A 21,368-nucleotide genomic window follows, 5' to 3' on the forward strand; every position below is an offset into this window, starting at 1 on the left:
GGACAGACTTGAGAGAGGTGACGAGGTAATGTGCTTTGTAGCACCACTATCAAAATACCACCTATGTGAATCTGCAGCAACTGACATGCATGCATCATGGACAGCAGGATTGTAAGTGCACTCTGCACTAAAAGCCCATTCTGCATCAACATCAGCATCACAGTCTTCTTTCATAGAAGACTCAACAATGGCTGCATTTGTAGTGGAACCAGCATTTGCAGTGGAACCACCCTCTTTCTTCTTAGCCTCTTTGGCCTTCAACTTAGGACACTGCTTGATCAAGGCTCATTAGCTTTACAATAATGGCAACGCATCTTCTTTTTGTGCTTATCACCAGAATTTCTAGACGAATTTCTATCAGCAGAAGCATTATGAACAAATAATTTTCCACTCACAAAGAACCATAAGAAGTGGCTGCATAGCTGTTACCACCTTTTCTTTGAGCAGCAATAAAAGCATGTTCAACTGCACACTGTCTAGTCTTTTTTTTTGGAAAGTGACTCTTGCGACAACAATGTGCACAATGCATCAAACTTGACAACTTCAGGATTTCCTTGGGTCATAAGTCTCCAAGTACTAGCAAAAGTCTGGTAAGAATCAAGTAAGGCATTAAGAACAGTCTGCACAAGGGAACTATCTGAAACGACTTCACCTGCAAACATAAGTTTCTCATTGATATCCTTGACACCAGCAAGGAAAGTGTCCATATCATCTTCCTCGTGCATAATCTTCGACTCTATCTCTCTACGCAGTAATGCAATTTTAGCCTCATTGCGACTTGCATAAAGACTAGCCAGAATATCCCAAGCCTGTTTTGCAGATTTCATTGAACGAATGTGAGGAGTAATGGTGCACTTCACAGAAAACACAATCAATGCATGAGCATGCACGTCCTTTACATACCAACAAGCTTGTTTTACCGTAGGAAAAACAACTCTTACAGCAGCAAGACATGCAACATCCTCAACATCACCTACATCCTCAGATTCAGGACATACATCAATGCCCTGCACAATATTCCAAATGCCCTTCGACACAAGAACATGTTGCATCATCTAAACCCACATAGGGTAATTGTCCCCATCCAATCTGTCCTCGCCAGCAAACATCTTGAACACATATGTGTTGTTGTCAGCCATGGTAAATGTTGCACCTATGAAAACTGCCCGAAAAGAGAAGAAACAAAGCGGGAACAACACATGCTATATTGCACAAACCATAGAAGACTGTAAGGCACCTGTTATGCAGAAAACGACACTGACAGAATTTCTGTACAAAATGAAAAAATAGCCTGTGCAGTATTGTCTATAGTGGAAATGGAGGCCGAGATGAGAGCAAATATTAGACAACTATTATAAAGCACCATATTTCTACAAGAGCCCTTGATCATGAATATGAACACATGTAAAACACGACTTCATTTTCCAAGATCAAGGTGTTTTTTGCCAGCATCATGCATGCTACCACATTACTTCAAGATGCAAGCCATAGGTGATTGCATCTAGAAAGAACTCGTTGCTTTTCCATTTTAATAAAACCTCCCAAAACTGCCTTGCAAATGTGATAAAGCTACATGCCTTCCAATTTCTAGCTTGAGAGAATCCCACTTAGAGAGGAATCTTCACTCTTTGCATTTTCCATGTTGGGCACACAACCCAAATGGCTTGTTAAACAAGCGCATTTGGTACTTTTGCAAATATATTGTAGGAGGCATGGATGGAAGCATGTATTGGTGGTACCAAAAAGTTGTGTCCTGAACATTCCTTTGGTACATAATAGCATAGTAATGGAGATGGAGAAGCAAGCTTAAGCACTGAAGCATGGCTCTTGGTTGGATTTGCATTCCATAGCCAAGAGTGTTGATGTAGTCTCTCACTTCTCACCAACTAAACCCTAAAAAGATAGCACAAAAATTCATCAAAAAGATCAAAAGCTTTTTTGCCAAGAATTCTAGCCACATGAGAGCACAAGGTTCATTCAAATTGATCCAGACTCCATCCCGAGACTAACAAAGCAAAACAAAGAAAATTGTTGTGAGAAACTTTTGGAAGGGTTTCGCTTAAAAGGGGCTGCAAAAGGCTTCTACGCATCTCCCACTTTATGTTGAGAAGCCTTTTATGTTTTCCTTTTTCTTACATTTAGTATAATGTTTTCTAGCATATTTCCATCAAGAGATGTCAGGCAATTCACAATGTACAGACAATGTTGGAGTTTGTTAATTTGTGTTTATTGGCGTTCGACCTCCAGCAGGTATAACCCCGCTCTCACCTTGTACTAGTACCCCTTCATGCGACCATTTTTGTGGCCCAATTAGTGCAACATGTGTAAAACCCTGCAAAGTTTCACTAGCTTAATCATGAAGAAAGTCATGAACTGGCCTCCTTGACAGTAGCGCCCTATCTTTGTGGGAGTTTTTGCTCAGCCACCACAGCTTTTAAGACATCTCTCTCTCCTTCTACGCTCAAGAGCAAGTCGACAGCTAGTTTTGTATCACTTGTTGTAGTCCAGGACCCTCAAACAGTCCGCTAGCTATACCAAACCGAGCAAGCTCTCAATTGATGTACCTCATTCACTACGCAGCCCTTGGTAATACACCATCACAACTAAACAACAAAATTGGCGTCAGGTTGCAAATGCGAGACGATGAGAGATTTTGTGAAGAAGGAAAGTGGAAAGCGAGCATCACCTCCCGTACTGCAAAGCGAGGTCCATCCAATGCTTACGCAGTGCGTGTGCTCACCTGCACACTCGTTCTAAAAGATGCACGATTCTGTATCAAAGTAGACAAGTTATCAATTAATACACTATGTTAACTGCACACATATTGTCAACAGCATTCACACTAAAAGGACAAGCCACACAGACAACATCTTGGTCGGCACACCCTTTCACATCCAAGCAGTGTTTGGGAAAAACCATTTCCCAAACATACAAAATTCTTTTCTTGGATTTTCTAAGAGGAAATTTTAGAATATTTGGTTTTTTTATTTTTTACACTATTTTTCTCTATTTTTGGGTGGAATTTCTCCTTTTACGCTTGCCCTCAACCGGCACTTTTTAAATTGAAAACGGCACGATATTAAGCTGAGACACATTTTTCCCGAACACTGCATCCAAGTTTCAACCCCTAGGCCCTCAGACTCCAAAGTCCCATCACCCTCACTCTTTTCGGTTTGTATGCAGCTTTTTTTCCACATCACATTCCTGTAAAAATTCACATTCCTTACCCCAACCCAATCACATTCCTGTTCAAAGTCGCATGTTTTCAATAGTCTCCAAAAGGGTTTCGTTGGCGAAACCCAAAAGGAGAGCGCTTTTTTGATACTATGCATTTGAAGGTTTGACCATTTTCCAAGATTTCCATTTGAAGGTTTTCCTCGCCTTTTTTCTCATCAATCCATGCGCATTGTTTCCTGCCCTCAATAGAGGGGCAACAACTCTGTGTGTGTGTGTGTGTGTGTGTGTGTGTGTGTGTGTGTGTGTGTGTGTGCGCGTGCGTGTGCACTGTGTGTGTGAACATCAAGATCATCCTTCTTTCTGCCGTTGAACATTGGGAAGGAAATATTCAAATTAATGGAGTGTTCAGCAATGTGATTGGTTCTAGTTTTGTGATTTGGTGTCTTCTCTCTGGACCTTCTTTTATTACAATGATTCGTATCAGCATTCTAGTCCTTGTCTGTCCAAATTTTTGACACTGTGTCCTCTTCTTTCTTTTTTGTTGATTTTATGGTTGATTTGTGACTTCATTTATTGTCGTCACTTTCTTCATTATGCTTACGATTTTTCAAGGATCCATGGGATCGATTCCTTGGTTCAGCCCGCCATCTCCTAGAATGAGTGGAATATTGGGAGTCCCTCGATTCATTAGTTGTCCTTGGCCCTAGGGCCACATCCATCTCATTACCAGGTTCTTGTTTAGTTTTAGATCCGCTCTTTGATTCCTCCTAAATTGTATTGACACGGTTTGGATCATCCATGAATTTGGTAGCTGGCCATCGACCACATGTACCTCTTTTAGGCGGCATATCTGATATATGATAGCTCTAACACCAACGGAGAGATAGTGCGCCTATCGAGAGCAACTTAGCTCAAGCCACCATGATCGCCAAAATGGAATGAGCTGGACACTCTTAGCTATTCTAAGTTCGTAGTTAGAGTTAGTTCAGATCAAACAGTAGACTTCAAACCAGATCAAACATAAACAAGACTAGAACTGGAAACAAGATTGCAATTGGAATTGGAAACTGAACTTAGAGACTCAAATTAGAATTGTATATTAAAAACATTAAACAAGTACAATGAGGGTAAACTCAATGAGAGTTGGATTATGGAAGTACAATAGCTCTGAGTACAAGAGTTTGGGCTCAAGAATGATACAAGGTAAATGGAATAGAATCCGACAGGGCCTCAAAATAAATGAGTGGGTCCTATTTATAGTCTTCATGGCTAGGTTCTGACTGGCTACGTGTTGTATCGATTAGTGTGGTAACTATCCATAGTTATTGCTTCTGGAAGCCTCCAATCTTGGCATCCACCATCCTTCTACTAGACGGCCGTTCCCATCATCTACATTCATCATAATGGGCCAATTGCAGACTTTCTTGAGCTTTTTAGGATCAACATAAATACCATCACAACTAATGATGTGACTCAAATAGAAAATCTCTTTCTTAAAAAATTCACACTTGAAAGCTTTAGCATAAAGCTTCTCATTTCTCAGTTCTCTGAGAATGGAGCAATTTGCAACAATAAAACTCAACTACAAATCAAGATGTCATCAAAATTACAGCAATAAAGTTTCCAAGGAACGGTCTCAACAGGTCAGTCATCGTCTGTTGGAACATTGCAGGAGCATTAGTGAAACCAAAAGGTAAGACTAAAAATTATAGTGACCATAACGAGTGTAGAACCTTTTTTAGGAACATCTTCCAATTTGATGATAGCCTGATTGCAAGTCGTATCTTTGAAAAATATAATGCTCCATGGAGTCAATCCATGAGGCCGTCCATACGTAGGAGTGGATACTTATTCTTGATAGTGAATTTGTTTAGCCCCTTGTAATATGACCATGATCGCATAGTGTTATCTTTATTTTGAGAAAGCAACCCACGGAGATTAACTAGCCCGAAAAAACCATGTATCAAGATAATCCTTCAACTGCTTTGAATCTTGTCCTCTTTGGTTTTACTAAACCAATAGTGTCGGCAAACTACCAATGACCACTTCAATGCCATGATCTACTCCTCTCGAAAGCAGTAAGCAAGAAGATAGATCATGAGGAAAAATGTCCATATATGAAATCAATCATGACTTCCTGGACAATTGTTAGAATCATGAAGTGCAACAGCATAACAAGATACACTTTTACAAAATTCAATGGCAGATGTACCTAGCACAAACAAATCGAACCATGGAGATGGAATACATTGATAAAATTCAGCATCTTAAACATTTCAAGAACTAAGGCAACTTTGTATTCTTAGCATGCATGCTTTTTGATGCTCCTCCTATGCTTGCCTTACTCTTAGCATGCATGCTTTGTGAGTCACCACTTATCTTTGTGAGACTATCTTGTAGGTAGATTCTCTCTCCTTGAATGAACGTTCGTCCTTTAACACTAGTTTTGTAATTGGACACTCAAATATTGTCCTAGGATACTAAAGTGTCCTGTTTTTTCATCAACTTTTTATTTCCATAAGCTAACAATTGATCTTTTGGCTCTTGCCCATTGTGTGCATAGGTTATGAGGTGAAAAAAGTACACCATTTTTTTTCACGTCAAAATATGTACTATAGCAAAAGATATATGATAAGTTTTACAATGAAAATTCACACAAATTTTGAGCTGTTTTTGGTTAAAAAACATAAAAACTCTATAACTTCCTAAAGAAATCATATTTTTCAAACTTATAAACCCATATTGAAAGAAAATGCCATCTTGAATATAAAATATCATATTTGAAAGCCTATATTTATCAGTCACTATAAGTAGTAAATGAGAATTTGATTTTTGCAAAATGCTGTTTGCAAGGTAATTTTTAGCCTTTCAAAGCTCTTTTAATACAATTTATGCAATCTTTTTGCAAATTCATGTTTTAAGTTGAATCGAAGGGTTAAAACCAAGATACTACATATTTTTTGGAAAGTTTAGAAAGCATAAATCCTCTAAATAAATTTGGCTTTTGAAATTTTATGAGATACGCTTTATAGTTGATTTACTCTTTTCATTTAGAAAACCAATTAAATGAGTATTCAAATGCCCCAAATGCCTTGCTATCAAGGAATTAGCTATGCTTTACTAGTTTTGTCAAAAATTTGAAGTATTACATGGAGTTTTCTTGCTACTATCTTCTACATAAAATATCAAGAATTTCTAGCATGCACAATGTTACAACAAAGGAAAAAGTAACTCATTTAGTTTCTTCAACGCTCTTCAATTATAATCTCCCTGGGACTTTAGAATCATACATGTATATATAACATAGTCAAAACTTTAATGCACGGATATAATGTATTTTACTTTGTATATGATCCACTTTATAAAACATGCATGTTTGACCCACATAGGTAGGCATAATTAAATACTAATGTAAAATTTTTTTCTTTGAGTAAAAGCCTTCATAATTACATAGCATTGGTATAAAGGGGCAATCTGAAATTTTCTCCTAGGCCTTTGGATATTTTTTTACGCATATGGTGCCTATTCTTTGCAAAATTTGAATACAGATTTGCGCAACTATAATTATGGGTCAATTTGGTTATCTTTGTAGGCTCAAATATGTAAAGAGATAATTTTTAAGAACTCTATTACTATTGTAGAAATGCTTCTTAAAGGGAATTGTATGAATTCTTTCTTTTAAGCACATGGGATTTTTTAAAAAATTAAGAAAAAAGGACTCTCAAGTGTCCTTTTTGGTACCAAACTAGTGCTAACAAGGATGCCACCTCTGTTTTGAGGTCCTTCTGTAGGTGTCCCTCTTCCTACTTGCTTCTCCTTCCCAATTCTTCTTCTTCTTCTCTCTCTCTCTCTCTCTCTCTCTCTCTCTCCCCCCCCCCCCCCCCCCCCCCCCAAACTCCTCCATTTTCTTGTCTATCTTGGCAAATTGGGCAACGGTGTCGTGGTTAATGGTTTTAATTTTGGTATTGATGGTTTTGTCATTGGTATAGATCAAGGTTGTCAGTTTGTTTTGAAGCTTTGCATTTTTTTCCAACATCAAAGGTCATGGGGTGCTATCAATATCTCCTTTTGTGTGTGTGTGTGTGTGTGTGTGTGTGTGTGAGAGAGAGAGAGAGAGAGAGAGAGAGAGAGAGAGAGAAGTGCTTCTGGAACATAAATCATTCATCACTCAAGCCAAAGATAAAATTTCCTTGTGGTATAAAATAATAGTGGAACAGGTTTGTAGCATATTGGTTCAAGTCCCATGTAAAAATTAAAGGCTTTGGTGTTATTGAGCTTGTGATGGGCAAGTGTAGAAAAAAAGAATAATCAACATTTGTTGAGTCAATAAAAACAGTGGAGCACAACATGGTGTCTACCCCAAACATCATCAAGCGAAAGACTTATCGACAACATTGATCTCCAATGCTTCCTATGGCAATTGATTTTTTGCTATTTAGAAGTAAGCTGGTGATTATTTTCTGTTGTTTAGCATGATAGACCTTCTTTAGACCATGTGGGACGAATATTAACTCTTATTTGATACCGTTTTTACTTTTGTGATAGTTCATTGTCTTGATATGAGCCAGTGTCATCAATCAGATTTGGCTGCTCAATATATGTATAAAAATGTGCGTACCCAATGTATAGGAGCAAGGTTATGAACATCAGTGAGGCAAGAAACCAATAGAAATAGTCCAAGTGGCCCGAGTTGAGATCGTGTGGAATCCATCCCAAGTTTCCTCTATGGGAGGTTATGGAGGCAATGATGGTCACAAGGAGACTACTGATGAAATTGCCAAGACCTCTACATACCAAGGTAAGGCAAATCCCAAGACTCCTCACACTCTCCGATATTTCTGTGTAGAAGAACTCCATTTGTCCCACGATCAAAAGTGTTGAGCTTACTCCCACAATGGCATTTTGTGGAATCAACCAAAAGATGGATAGGTTGACCCCATGCTTAATGTTTTGTAACCTTCTTTTTTCGACCAAGGCTGCCACTATCATGGCCACCATTGTGGCTGCCAATCCAGCTCCCATCCTCTGTAATGAGGTAATGCCCTTTGCATTCTTGGTCCATCTCTTGCTAAGTGGAAGGATGAAATAGTCATAAATTGGAGCAAGAGCGCTAGCTACTACGATACCTACTATTTGCAATGACCCTGGTGGAATTGTGAAATTTGAATTGCCTGCTCGCCCATCCATTACAGCTCCTTGCTCAACAAATATAGTCGCTGATTGGGCCATCATTGCTTGAGCCATTGCTCCAAAGATAAGTACAGGAATCATTCCCAACCAGCCTTTCACTTCTTCAACTTGTGTCACAGTGCAAAGCCTCCATGGGCTTATATGGTCTTTGTTCTCTTTGTCTTGTTCTGTTATCGTGGCTGCCTTATCCAACCACCTGTAAACATACTTTGTTATTGTTCTATGCAAAGCTTATAGTCCTCCAAATAAGACTGTCCTCATATTTGAACAAGTGCATGGATATACACAAGCTTTTGGAAACATTCCTACAATAATTCTCACATTGTGACTTACCACAACATCATGAGCTTATGAGAGGGAGGCACCACATACCTAGCTATGTGCGGTTGGGGTTATAGGACCACATGCCCAAGGTCCCCTATCCCCAACCACAACTAGCTAACTAGGTATGCGGTGCTTTCTTAAAGAAAGCTTGTGATGTTAAATAGTACATACAAACAATGAGAAAAAGCCCATTTTCCTACATGAGAAAATGTCAAGCGCACACACACACACAAAAGAAAACAATATATGATTAACCTGAATCTGTCGCGATGTTGGATCTTCAAGCATCCCTGAATGATGGAGAAGTCTCCAGGGAGTTCAAAGAGGAGTTTGGGATCTGATTCGGGTGTAACACGAAGCTTACGCAGAGCAGCAACTACAACTTGGGCGAGACGTAATAGGGGGTTCCCGCCGGGCTTGTACTGACGGCAATAGGGGGCACCTAGGAGAAAGATTGGAAGGGACACAAGTACAAGAGCACTAGAAATCCAAAACCCAAGTGCCCATCCGCCTTTATTTTCAATGTAGGTGAGAATGGTGAGTGCAGGAAGCTGGCCAACGTTGCATGCAACAAACATCCAGTTGAAATAGGTGGCCTTCTCTTGCGCACTGTTGAATTGGTCTGCACCAAGCGAGGCTATTGCTGGCTCGTATGACCCGCTGCCTAGTGCTGTTATGTATAAGGCTCCAAACAAGAACGACTTCAAACTTCCTGACATTGTATGGGCATCCTCTCTCAGTGTTGCTGCTGCTCCCACCAACACACACCCCTGCCAATATATACATATATATACACAAGAAGATTTATAAATTTTCTCATGTAGAAAAACGGAGCCTTTTTCAGTGTTTTTTCATACAATGCATAACATCATGAGCTTCTGCTCGAGAGGCACCGCATACCTAGCTAGGTATGCAGCAGCTCCCTCACAGAAGCTCATAATGTTGAGATAAGTTACAATGTGGGAAATATTGTTTGTCCAAAACTTCTTATGATATATAATAGTTGATTCATTATTCTCTCTCTCTCTCACACACACACACACACATTTTCCATCTCTCATTTATTTATTTCTTTTGTGCTCCCTAGAGTTTTTTCCCCCAATTTCTTACCATTGTGTCTTTTGACTTTCTAAAGCAAACCTAGGTGAAGAAGGGAGTTTATTAAGTTTTATTAAACCCAAGCCAATCAGTCAGACTATGAATAACTAGATTTGAAGTTCACCTTTAGCTATGTCCTGTCCGTCCTCCCCCCCCCCCCCCCCAAACCTGTGGAAAGCTCTAACTTGTGCTCTATGTATAGCTCTTTCATATATAATCTCTCTCTCTCTTTAGTATAATGGGTGGATCCATGATGTGTAAGGAAATAGTTTTGACTTCAATTCCCCTTTTGAACGAAGTGACAACCCTCAAACTTTTTCTAAGTCCCAATATTTCAACCTACACCCCTAGTTCACTTTCCACTTTCATCTGTCTTTCATTTCCTAAACTCACCCTTCACTTATGCACTTATTATGTTTCGAGAGAAAATTTTTTTTTTCTGAGAGTGGGGAGACCTAATCTTACCTTCAACAATGTAATTTAATCACACTGGTCCTTGTTTAAAAAGTGTGGGGAACATAGTGTATAAGTATGTCAATGTTAAACTCTTGCAACAATTCTTTAAGAATGAAAAGCTATCAAATGACAAGGAGTTAATTGAGAATGTGCCAAACATTACCGCTGCAAACATGAGTTGAAAGACAACAACTGTCCAAAGGCGCCCCCAATAGGCATCCCCTAAGAAAGCTCCAATCACGGTTGTGAAGAAAAGAGTGCCCAAAAGATTGGTGAGGTCATTGGCTGCTTCCACATTGCTCTCTTTCCACTCTCTTATCAGATATAACACCAAGTTGGAGTAGATTCCACTGAAAGCGAAGTATCCACATCCGGCAGAAACTAGTAACGAGACAACACAATCCAATGGGAACTGTAAGAACAAGCACTTTTGGATGAATCCCTACAATAATTCTCACATTGCGACTTACCACAACATCATGAGCTTCTGTGAGAGAGGCACAACATACCTAGCTAGGTGCGATTGGCAAGCGGTGGGCAGGTGAGTGGTGTGCCTCTCGAGCTGAAGCTCATAATGTTGAGCAGCACATGCAGACAATAAGAGTGAGCCCATTTTTCTACATGAAGAATTTGTATAAATCTTTTGTGATGATCAAAGGTCTCGAGCATGCATGCCAGACAAGCGCGCTCGCACAACAGAACGTCAGATTATGATAAAGGAATAAGGGCAGCAGCTGAGACCTACCAATGGTGCAGAAGGCGCCTCGCCAGCCTCCCAGCCTGGATGCTTTGATGGGCTTACACCGCCAATCCACCCACCGGCTCTCTAGTACTACTGCACATCTGCCTTGCTCTGCTACAGCTTCGCTTGGCTTCACCCCCTCCTCCTCCTCCTCCCCTTCAGCAGCTCTGCTCATCTCCGCCATAGCTGATATTACCTCTCTGTAAAATTTCTCTTTTATGGGCGCCGCCAAGGCTTGGGCCGATATGCAACCGCCCCCATAATTAAGACGACGCTCGTCGTGCACCACCTCAAATTAAAATCTTCTGAGAGCAAGCGAACCTTGCCTAGGTTAAGCCTCCCTAACTCGTTCTTACTGCTGTCAGGAGGGCTTTGTATCCACCATGACCGCTGACCCGGCCCACGCACCCAGTGCTCACTGCTCACCCACCCAGCTGTTTATACCTAGGTGAATGGATCCTTCCTTGGAAACTGTCGCTGTCCATTTCTTTGGCGCATTGTCCCACCATGACAGACGCTTTCAGATTCGCCCCCTCTCTTTTCAACGCACCAATATCATATCATCGTAGGTGGGAACCGGGGTCCGGCACACACCTTGGATTCTGGAGTCCAGTAATTTTTAGGGAAAATTACCAAAATACCCCTCTAATTTGAGGAAATTCCCAAAATACCCCTCAAATTTCAAAAATTCCCAATATACCCCTGTATCTATTTTGGTTGGCTTGTTCAAGATATTATAATCTTCATTCGTTTTTGACAATTGAGATCTGTTTTTGAGTGCTCAGCATGTGTTTTGTCACCATTTACCATCGCAAAAAAGGCAATTATGTCTAAAAATAATGAAGCAATTTATCTCCAAAGCCTACGTAACCAACTCAAATTGTAGTTTTAGCATCTTGTACGATAGACAATCACTCTTCTTGTGAAGACCTACAAGAAAATTTATTTTTCAAGAAATTTACTCTCACAACCAGAGGTATTTTGAAAATTTTGGAAAATTTGAAGGGCATTTTGGAAATTTATGACAAAATATCGAGGGTATTTTAGGAATTTTTGAAATTTGAGGGGTATTTTGGTAATTTTCCCTAATTTTTATTACCAAAGTACCCCCCATGCAGAGAGGGTACACACGCCAAAAGGGTTTTGCAACTGCAGTTAGTGGAGGGGAGAGGGGGTAACTCAAAACAATTTACCCTCCCCTTCCTCTGCGTGTGGGGCGAGGGGGTAACTCTACCCTTCCTCCCCACTCTGCGTGTGGCGGTCTCCCAAGGGCCACACTAGGACTCGAGGAAAGATAGGTTCGCTTTATCCAAAGCCTGTTCAAAATGAAAAATGAGCGGCTCAAAGTTGGGCAAGAAGGTTCTCAAGCCGGTTCAATATGGAATTTTTAGCTAGAATATGAGATTTTGAATGTGATTATTCTTCTCAAATTTAGTGTTAGCATGTTCATATGCATGTGAAAAGGTTCCAAAGCCAGGTCCACAAAAAATGTTTCCCAAGCCCTGGGCCAGAGGGATCAAAGGTAAGTGGAAGGAGGGAGACATGACGTAATCATGACTAGTATTTATTGAGGAGCCATCCACTCCAACTCAAGTCCACATTTACCTTGTAGCCATTTTTATCTCATGCACCCCAATTTCAGAAAATTGAAATCCTTCCAAAACATTTAAAGTGAAGGGTGAGTTTAGGAAATGAAAAGTCCCAAGATACTCAAAAGTCAAAAAACTTTTCAGTCCATTTAAAGATGATTCTCTGCAATGTGCATTCATATATTCTTACTTTTCTTTTTGTTTTCCTTTGCTGTTGCTCTTTTAGCCTCTACAATTTCTTTGCACCATGCACTTTGTATATGTTAGGTAGTGAATTCAATTTTTTTTTGGAGCCATTAAGAAATGTTCACAGGGGTGACCGGGTCCCTCCCTTTATTCACTTTTCAATCCAATCTCTAAAGTTACCCTCTCCAATAGTTCACATGACAACCACTAACACCCCCCCCCCCCTTCCCTCCTAAACCACCACCACCACAATAACACGCACATGCACATCAAATCTACACACATCAACTAGATGAGCACATGTTTTGCAATCCATGTTGACACACATCCTTCCACTCAATTTTTGAGGAGATCTAGCTTCTTACCTTTTCTCCTTCCTTAGGTGTCAAAATGAGATACATCGATAGTCGTTTTTAAGGTTTTGAGATTTTCGGATGTAATGGTGAGCATCAAATTGTATTTTTTATTAATAGTTAGGCTATATGTTTAGATAAAGTGACGACAAGAGTCTTATTTAATAATGTGCATGGTAGTAATCTCAACAAGTGAAAGAATCACGATGGCTTTCTAAAACAATTAGAACGTGATAAAATCATTAGGTTCAATTTAAGTAGAATCAGTGTTCAAGAAAGAATTGCCTCTGCTTAGCCTTGAGGCGGTTGAAAATGGAGACTAGCTGGTTGCAAACCAAGGTAAAGGGAAGAAAAACTGGTGAAATATGTGAGAAAATAGCTCAAAAATCCTGCAAGTTTTAAATTTATCCTAGTATTTTCGGCTCGCTTCTTTGTAGGGAGAAAACTCAGTCGACGGTCGCTTAATAAAAAAGACTTTCCTGAATATTGACTAGAATTAAATTATAGAATGTGAGAAAAATCAAGCCATGTGAGGTTGTGAAATGAAATGTGAAATTAAAAAAACTCATGTGTGTGTGTGTGTGTGTGTGTTTCCATAGGATGCAAGAAAAGTCAAGACATCTCAGGGTATGAAATGAAGTGAAATAAAAAGATCCATTTACTATTTTAAAATTCAAATAACATTCAATGTAAGTTTCAATCATCAATGAAAACATTGAAAGTATGCCTAACCCAATTCAACTCTAAAGCTTCTTTTAGAAAGCCAAAAATAGACATGTACATTGAACCAAAAAGTAAAATTAGAAAGTCTTAAGAAAATAATGATCTTATATATATGGTGACATATTTGGTGACATGCTTGATCTCGATGACCATAATGTCATCATGGTGACTGCAAATATAGCAACTCAACTTTATGTTCTTATTTTTTTCACAAGTTTGCTAGTTTACTTCTCATGTTTGCTCTGCACATTCTAATTCTCAACAAAAAAATTGCTTGAAACCATGCGGATCGATGTGCACTATTTTAGATAGTTTTCAAGGAGATCAAGCGTCCAGTCTTTTCTCTCTCTTCAGGTGTCAGAATGATACATATAAATGGTCATTTATAAGGTTTAGGGGCGCTTTGGATGCAAAGAGAGGCAAAAATCATCAAAATCTAACTCTTGTTGATAGTTTGGATTCCATGATCTTTTCTTTGAGTTAATAAGAGTTGGTGTTTTCATAAAAAGAACCTACCTATAGACCCACGTACCGATGCATGTAGCTCCCATGGATTAACAAGGCCTGGTTTCTTCATAGAAAAGGGGCCATGAGAGCTTTCTTTAGAATCATGTGTCAATGCATGGGTCTATAGCAGCTTCCATGCCCTTCTTTACTTAGTAAGGGTTGGTGTTTTTTATAAAAAGAGGCCATATGATCTACCTATAGAACCAAGTGTTGAAGTATAGGTCTAGAGGTAGCTATCATGCCCCTTTTCTTTCGGTTAATAAGAGTTGGTGATTTTCATAAAAAGGGGGCCACAGAGCCTACCTATACACCCATGTGCCAATGATTTGGTCTAGAAGTAGCTCCAATGTCCTTATTTTAACCCAATAAGAGTCAAGTTATTTTTTTAAAGCAATCTTGGGGCTTACTTATAGATCCACGTGCCAACACATGGTTCTAGAAGTAGCTCCGATGTCCTTTTTTTCAATTGATAGAAGTTGAGTTTTACATAGAAATGGATCATGAAGCCTACTTGTAGATCCGCATGCCAATGAATGGAGCTGCAAGCAGCTCCCATTACAACCAAGCTGATGGGAATGAGATTGTGCTAGCTAGGGTGGATGAAAGAGTTGCAAGTTTGTGAGTGTGTGTAAGGTCTCTACTTTCAAAATTCACACAAGTTCTATTACGCATTTGAATTTTTTTTAACCATCACTCATTATTTAAGATATTCGAGTTCATATTATGAATCGTAGGTTGAGAAAACCTAGAATTTAAAATTTACGCTACAAAATTCTGACATGTTTAGCTATATGAATCAATAATTAACTTATTGCAAGACTTATTTACCGATTGTAGAACTTTCTTTTACTATTGTAAAGTTAATATAAGACTGTAAAGTTTAACTTAAAAATGTAAAGTAAATTATCATTAAGGAAATAAATAAAATAATTATAAAGACAAAAGAATACACAGGGATGACAAATGAAGGCACATGGACTCACCTGTACTTACATAGGAGGGGACAAAGTGGGACACACTGTCACATGAAAAGGAGAGGCTAGTCTTGACTAATCTTAATGAGGGGGGCCTGTGTGGCCTTATCTTTTGATGATAATGACAAAGTGGTCAAGCTGATGGGTACCACAAGGGTACCAAAAACGCGGGTATGATTTTTTAGGGGAAAAAATTTTTTTGAAAAAAATTTAAATTAAAAAAAAAATTTGGAAAAGGAGCTGGACGTTTTCTTTTCTGCTATAAATAGAGCATCCATGCTCACACTTTAGACATAGAGATTGCCTCTATAGTGCTCACGAAGTGCTGCCACTTCTCTTAGAGAGAAAGCCTCCACAAACCACTAAGAGAGCAAAAACTCTAGTGGATTAATAAGGTGCGTATTAATCATGCATTCAATTAACTTTAGGAATGATGTATGTGTGCTATCTCTTACTCTAATCTCTCTAATAGATTAGTAAGAATCAATTAGCTATGTGTGTGTGTGCTATCTCTTACTCTAATCTCTCTAATAGATTAGTAAGAATCAATTAGCTATGTGTGTGTGTGTTATCTCTTACTCTAATCTCTCTAATAGATTAGTAAGATTCAATTAGCTATGTGTGTGTATGTTTTCTCTTAGAAAAGGATGTGTGTGTATTCTCTTTTACTCTAATCTTTCTAATGGATTAGTAAGATTCAATTAACTTTAGAAAAGATGTGTGTGTATGTTTTCTCTTAGGAAAGGATGTGTGTGTGTTCTCTTTTACTCTAATTTTCTAATGGATTAGTAAGATTCAATTAACTTTAGAAAAGATGTGTGTATATGTTTTCTCTTACTTTAATCTCTCTAAGTATACCTACTCTCTCTAGTTAGTACATCTTCACTATTAACTTATGCATAGTTAATTGAAAGTTAATACATAAGAGAACTTATTATACATGATGAAATTCTCATTCAACAATTTTATTGTCAATTAGATTAAGTAGAATTTTGAATAATACTAAAAATTGATTTAGTTGAAGTATAGAAATGGAAGTTAGAATTGGATTAGAAATGTCATGCATAAAAGTAATGCAGTCCTAAACTTTCACTCGTAGTTTACACACTTAATTTTTGATTAATTACGACTAGCAAATATTTGATATATAGAAATTAGATATAGAACAACAACACTAAGTGTGAATCCGAGTTGGCGAGGGTTCAAATTACATACTCTCTTTGGAAACAAGAGATTACTAGGGAAATTGACCAATTTAAAGTTCTAAGTGTATAATATAAGTGTAGTACAAAAAAATGGATCCAAAGCGTGCTCGAACCCAAGGCGCTAATGATCATGAAGCTGGTACAAGTAACGGTGGAACTCCTGCGGAACATGTTATGTCTCCACCAATCGGAGCTATGGTACAGGTTAGTATTGCAGTTTTAAGTTATGCATCATTGCATATGCGAGACCATAGAAATATATTATTTACCTTATGAAAAAAAAACACGGACCGAAACCACGGGGCTTAATCCCAAGAAATTCGGCATATGTTTGACAAGTAGGAAAGAATGTCTGGTTAAACTAGTTGTTATAGGAAAGAATGTTTGTCCAAAACCTTCGGTATGGTTTCTCTCAAGTCTCTCTACTTATTAGCGCTGGTATTATGTGGCAGTTGCCGAGGCGTGAGATGACGCCCAGGATGGCAACGTTGATGCTATGGTGGGAGTACGCCCAGATTAGCCCAGCTGGATACTGCAGTTTTGTTTTGCCGTGGTGTGAGGATGACGCCCAGATTGGCACCGTTGTTGCTGTGGCGGGAGTACGTCCAGATTAGCACAATGAGTACTTGTCGAGCGGTATGGGACACTCATGAGGACAAGGGTTTTTATAAATAATGTATATACCGATCGGACATAATAGCGCGTAGAGATTCTTGAGTGAACCTAATCCAAGGGTTGTTGGTTTAAAATTGGACGACTTCTTGTTTGACTATTGTTTGAAGGGCTGTTTTAACGAACCAGTATCATAAATAAAGAAAAGGAACATGTATGTTTAAACAGTGTGGTAGTAATTAGATAACAAAAGAAGGGTGAGTGTGGTGTGGAAAGTGGGAGAATGATACCCCGACAGTATCATTCTATGGACGGGTGGACCCGATGAGTCGGGTAACTTTCCAACGCTAGAAATTGTTTTTTTTAAATCATAAATCTTAAAAGAGACAAACCTTGGCGGCTGTGCTTCTGAAACATGGGGAAAAAAAGCGCACAGGTTGGTCACTCTAAGATTTATACTTTTAGGTATAATTGATTATAGATAGTTTTTAGATAGGGTTATGGTGGTCACGCTCCGCCATAGCGAGATAGGACCAATCCTTCACTAACGGTTCATGCCCGTGGCTACGTAGTAGCTAAGGCAATGTCCGTTGGTTTTTCTTTTTCAGGATTGGAGACCTATCAAAGGTACTCCGCTCCTCTCAAAAAGGGGCAGGGACCTCACACTGGTATCAGAGCCTAGGTTAAAGCTAGGGGAGATTTTTAGATTGATGTTTGGATATTGAAGGATGCGAATGTTTGAAATAATAGAAGAACTTAGAAAAATTGATTTGAATTTTTATATGGTAATGAAGATTGAACTTTCCTGGTACAGGAAAATGTTCATTCAGCCTACCAGAAATTCCAAGTGTTCACCATCATGTTTGAAAATGCATGCCAATCACCAAATTATCAATTTCGAAAAAGGGTGATGATGATTTTGGATAGGGTGTTTGCACCACCTATCCCAAGGGTGCATAGAGGATGGGGTATCAACTGGAGTCCATCTGGAGGAATCTATACCATCGATGCTGACAAGATATGGTGCATGGATACCAATCTCAAGAAACTTCGTTGGGCAGAGGAGTTAAAAGTCATCAAAGTTTATCTTTTCATTGGTACTAAGAATCCGGATGCTACCATTACCTTGTGAGGAGAAAAGATATCTCAGACTCAATGGGTCTATAACCAAGTTACAAAAGTTATCCATGGTGGTAGGATTCGACCCATATGTGTATCTCGTAGCTTTCAAGGGTCAAAGGAAACTTATTATTTTGATCCTTTAGCCTATCCTTTTGTAGTCACTAAACTCAAAATATAGAGACATTACAATCCTTGTACCTAAAGACTACCAACCTTGGTAGCAAATAATGTGTATATAAATAAAGTTTGGATTAATATTAGCTTTTGTTTGTATTATTGTCTGATCAAGTCTTGCCTTAAAGTGGATTAAAGTTAGAGTATCCAATAAAGTTTCACTTAATCTATATTGCACAGAGTGCGGTGTACACATCTCTTCAAGAGAAAAAGCTACTTCTCAAGCAAGCTAAACTTCCCTCTTTCAAAGGGGAAGGAGCCCTAGTTGAGCGCGATGTAGAAGTGTGGCTCGAAGAGATGGAGGATTATTTTGCTGCTTTGTTGGTACTACTCCCGATAAGCAAGCAATGTTGGCTATGTTTCGTCTCACGGGGGATGCCAAGCTTTGGTGGAAACAACACTGCAAAGATAATCAAGTAGCTCAAAACACTCAAACTTGGGAAGACATTAAGTATGCTGTCAAAGGACGTTATCTTCCACCTGCACACGAATCCCTTAAGATGAATGAATTCTTCAACTTACGTCAGTTTCATCTTACAGTGGAAGAATACTACTCCAAATTTGTAACTCTTAGGCGCTATGCTCCGCCAATGACCGCAGATCAACAAGTAGCCTGTTTCTGCCAAGGGCTAAATGCTCCTTTAAATACTCGTCTAGAAGCCATGAGGCCTGTAAATTTGCAAGATGCTCTTTTAAGAGCTAAACCCTTAGCTAAAGAGATGTCAAACTCTCAAAGGGTACGAAATGGAAATTTAAGGAATGCTGGAAGGAGAGGACGGCCTATGATGTGGAACCAAAGGCAAGTTCACCGAGTTCACCAAACTCATCCAATAGTTGCAGCTTCAGCAAATGGAGCTCAAAATGCAGATCTTAGATGCTATGAATGCAACGAGCTAGGACATTTCAGGAATGTATGTCCTAAGCGAGTCTCCGCAACAAATACACCTAATCGAGCTAGAGGACGAGGCCAAATAATAAATCGAGGAAGAAATGGAGGACGAGGTCGAGGGCGCGGAATGGCTGTCAGAGTCAATGCTATCATAGGAGAACCAACATTGGGAGAAGAACAAGAGGAAAGAGCAACTCTACATGCTGCAATTGATAACCCAAGAGCAAGACAACAATATGCTATCATTCAAACACCTGCAAATCACCAAGGTGAAAAATTTGAGCTTCTTATTGATTGTGGCAGTACTCATTCTTTCTTGTCACCTAAATGTTTAAGGAGGTTAGGACTTAATCAACACCTTGCAAGAAAGATGAGAGTTGAATTAGCAAAGGAGGTGTTATCTCAGTACACTGTGGGAAAAATAGATTTCAAGTTGGGAGAATACTCTACTTCTTCTACTTTTCGAACCTTACCCATAGGAATCTATGACGGAATTCTTGGAATGGATTGGTTAGCCAATCATAATGCCAATATCCATTGTGCCCAAGGAAATGTTACTTTTGTGGACAACCAAGGTCAAGAAGTCAATATTCGAGGCCAGAATGGACGACCAAAAGCTTACTTGGTCAAAGCTAATCGTCTTTTGAAAGGGTTATGCAAGGGTCAACAAATTTTTGTAGTCAAGCTAAACAAAGTAGAAAAATCTTCTTCCAACCCTGAACCAATGTGGCTAGAAGAATTTTCGGATGTTTTCCCCGCTGAAATTTCTGAACTACCACCACCTAGGGATGTAGACCATGAAATCAAAATTTTTCCAGGTAGTGAATGTATCTCAAGAGCTCCGTACAAGATGTCACTTCCAGAGGCTATAGAACTCAAGGAGCAGCTCAAGCAATTGATTGAGCAAGGGTTTATCCGACCTAGTACATCTCCATGGGGTGCACCCGTTCTCTTCCAAAAGAAAAAGGATGGCTCTCTTCGACTTTGCATAGATTATAGGGGCTTAAATCAGGTTACCATCAAGAATAAATATCCAATTCCTCGTATTGATGAGATGATGGACAGATTACATGGAGCCAAAATATTCATGAAGATTGATCTTCGATCTGGCTATCATCAAATTCGAACCCAGGAGGCTGATATCTCCAAAACAACTTTCAACACTCGTTATGGTCATTACAAATTTACAGTGATGGCTTTCGGACTTACGAATGCTCCTGCAACTTTCAATCGTCTGATGCACGATATCTTTAGAGAATTCTTGGACGATTTTGTCCTTGTTATCTTAATTTATTCCAAATCAGAAGAAGAGCATGAAGGACATGTTAGGAAAGTGTTAGAGCTTTTACGCCGAAATAAGCTGTATACAAAGAAAAGCAAATGTACCTTCTTTATCCCTAAGGTCTGTTACTTAGGGTTTATCATTTCACCTGAAGGAGTCTCTGTTGACCCTGACAAAGTCAAAGATATTGTGAAATGGCCTCAACCCACTTCACAAACCGAAGTCAGAGGGTTCTTAGGTATCACAGGGTGGTACAGGATCTTTGTAAAGGACTATGCTCTTAAAGCTGCACCACTAACCAACTTGCTAAAGAAAGGAGCTACGATACTTTGGGAAGAAAAACATGAATCTTGCTTCAAACAGCTTAAGGAGTATCTTGCTTTAGAACCTCTCTTAAAACTTCCAGACTTCACCCAAGAATTCGAGGTGATCACAGATGCTAGTAACCTTGCATTAGGAGGAGCCCTTACTCAAGAAGGAAGGCATGTAGCTTATACTTCTCGGAAGCTTAGGATTCATGAAGTGCATTATGCTACACATGATTTAGAATTGCTAGCAATTATTCATGCTCTCAAGCTATGGAGACATTATCTATTGGGACGCAAATTCCAATTGGTAACAGATCACAAGAGCCTTAAGTGGATTTTTACCCAACCTAACCTTAACATGAGACAGAGGAGATGGATAGAGCTCATGCACGAATATGATTTTGATATTAAATTTAGACCAGGTAAGGATAATGTTGTGGCAGATGCCCTAAGCCGT

At 39.1% G+C, this 21,368-nt stretch overlaps 1 protein-coding gene across 1 annotated transcript; it reads right to left on the minus strand.

Annotated features, from left to right (window-relative positions):
- Nucleotides 1-7,337: 7,337 nt before the first annotated feature.
- Nucleotides 7,338-11,403, minus strand: LOC147433917 (protein NRT1/ PTR FAMILY 8.1-like). The gene is made up of 4 exons (XM_086490541.1): nt 10,991-11,403; nt 10,409-10,626; nt 8,947-9,461; nt 7,338-8,563 (listed from the first exon to the last, which is right to left on the minus strand). Exons 1-4 carry the CDS (start codon nt 11,169-11,171, stop codon nt 7,708-7,710), a joined length of 1,770 nt encoding a protein of 589 aa, XP_086346667.1. The 5' UTR covers nt 11,172-11,403; the 3' UTR covers nt 7,338-7,707.
- Nucleotides 11,404-21,368: the final 9,965 nt, after the last annotated feature.

The sequence above is a fragment of the Adiantum capillus-veneris genome, chromosome 19 (genome assembly GCF_014529385.1).
Source record: "Adiantum capillus-veneris isolate H3 chromosome 19, ASM1452938v2, whole genome shotgun sequence".
Taxonomy (NCBI): Eukaryota; Viridiplantae; Streptophyta; class Polypodiopsida; order Polypodiales; family Pteridaceae; genus Adiantum; species Adiantum capillus-veneris.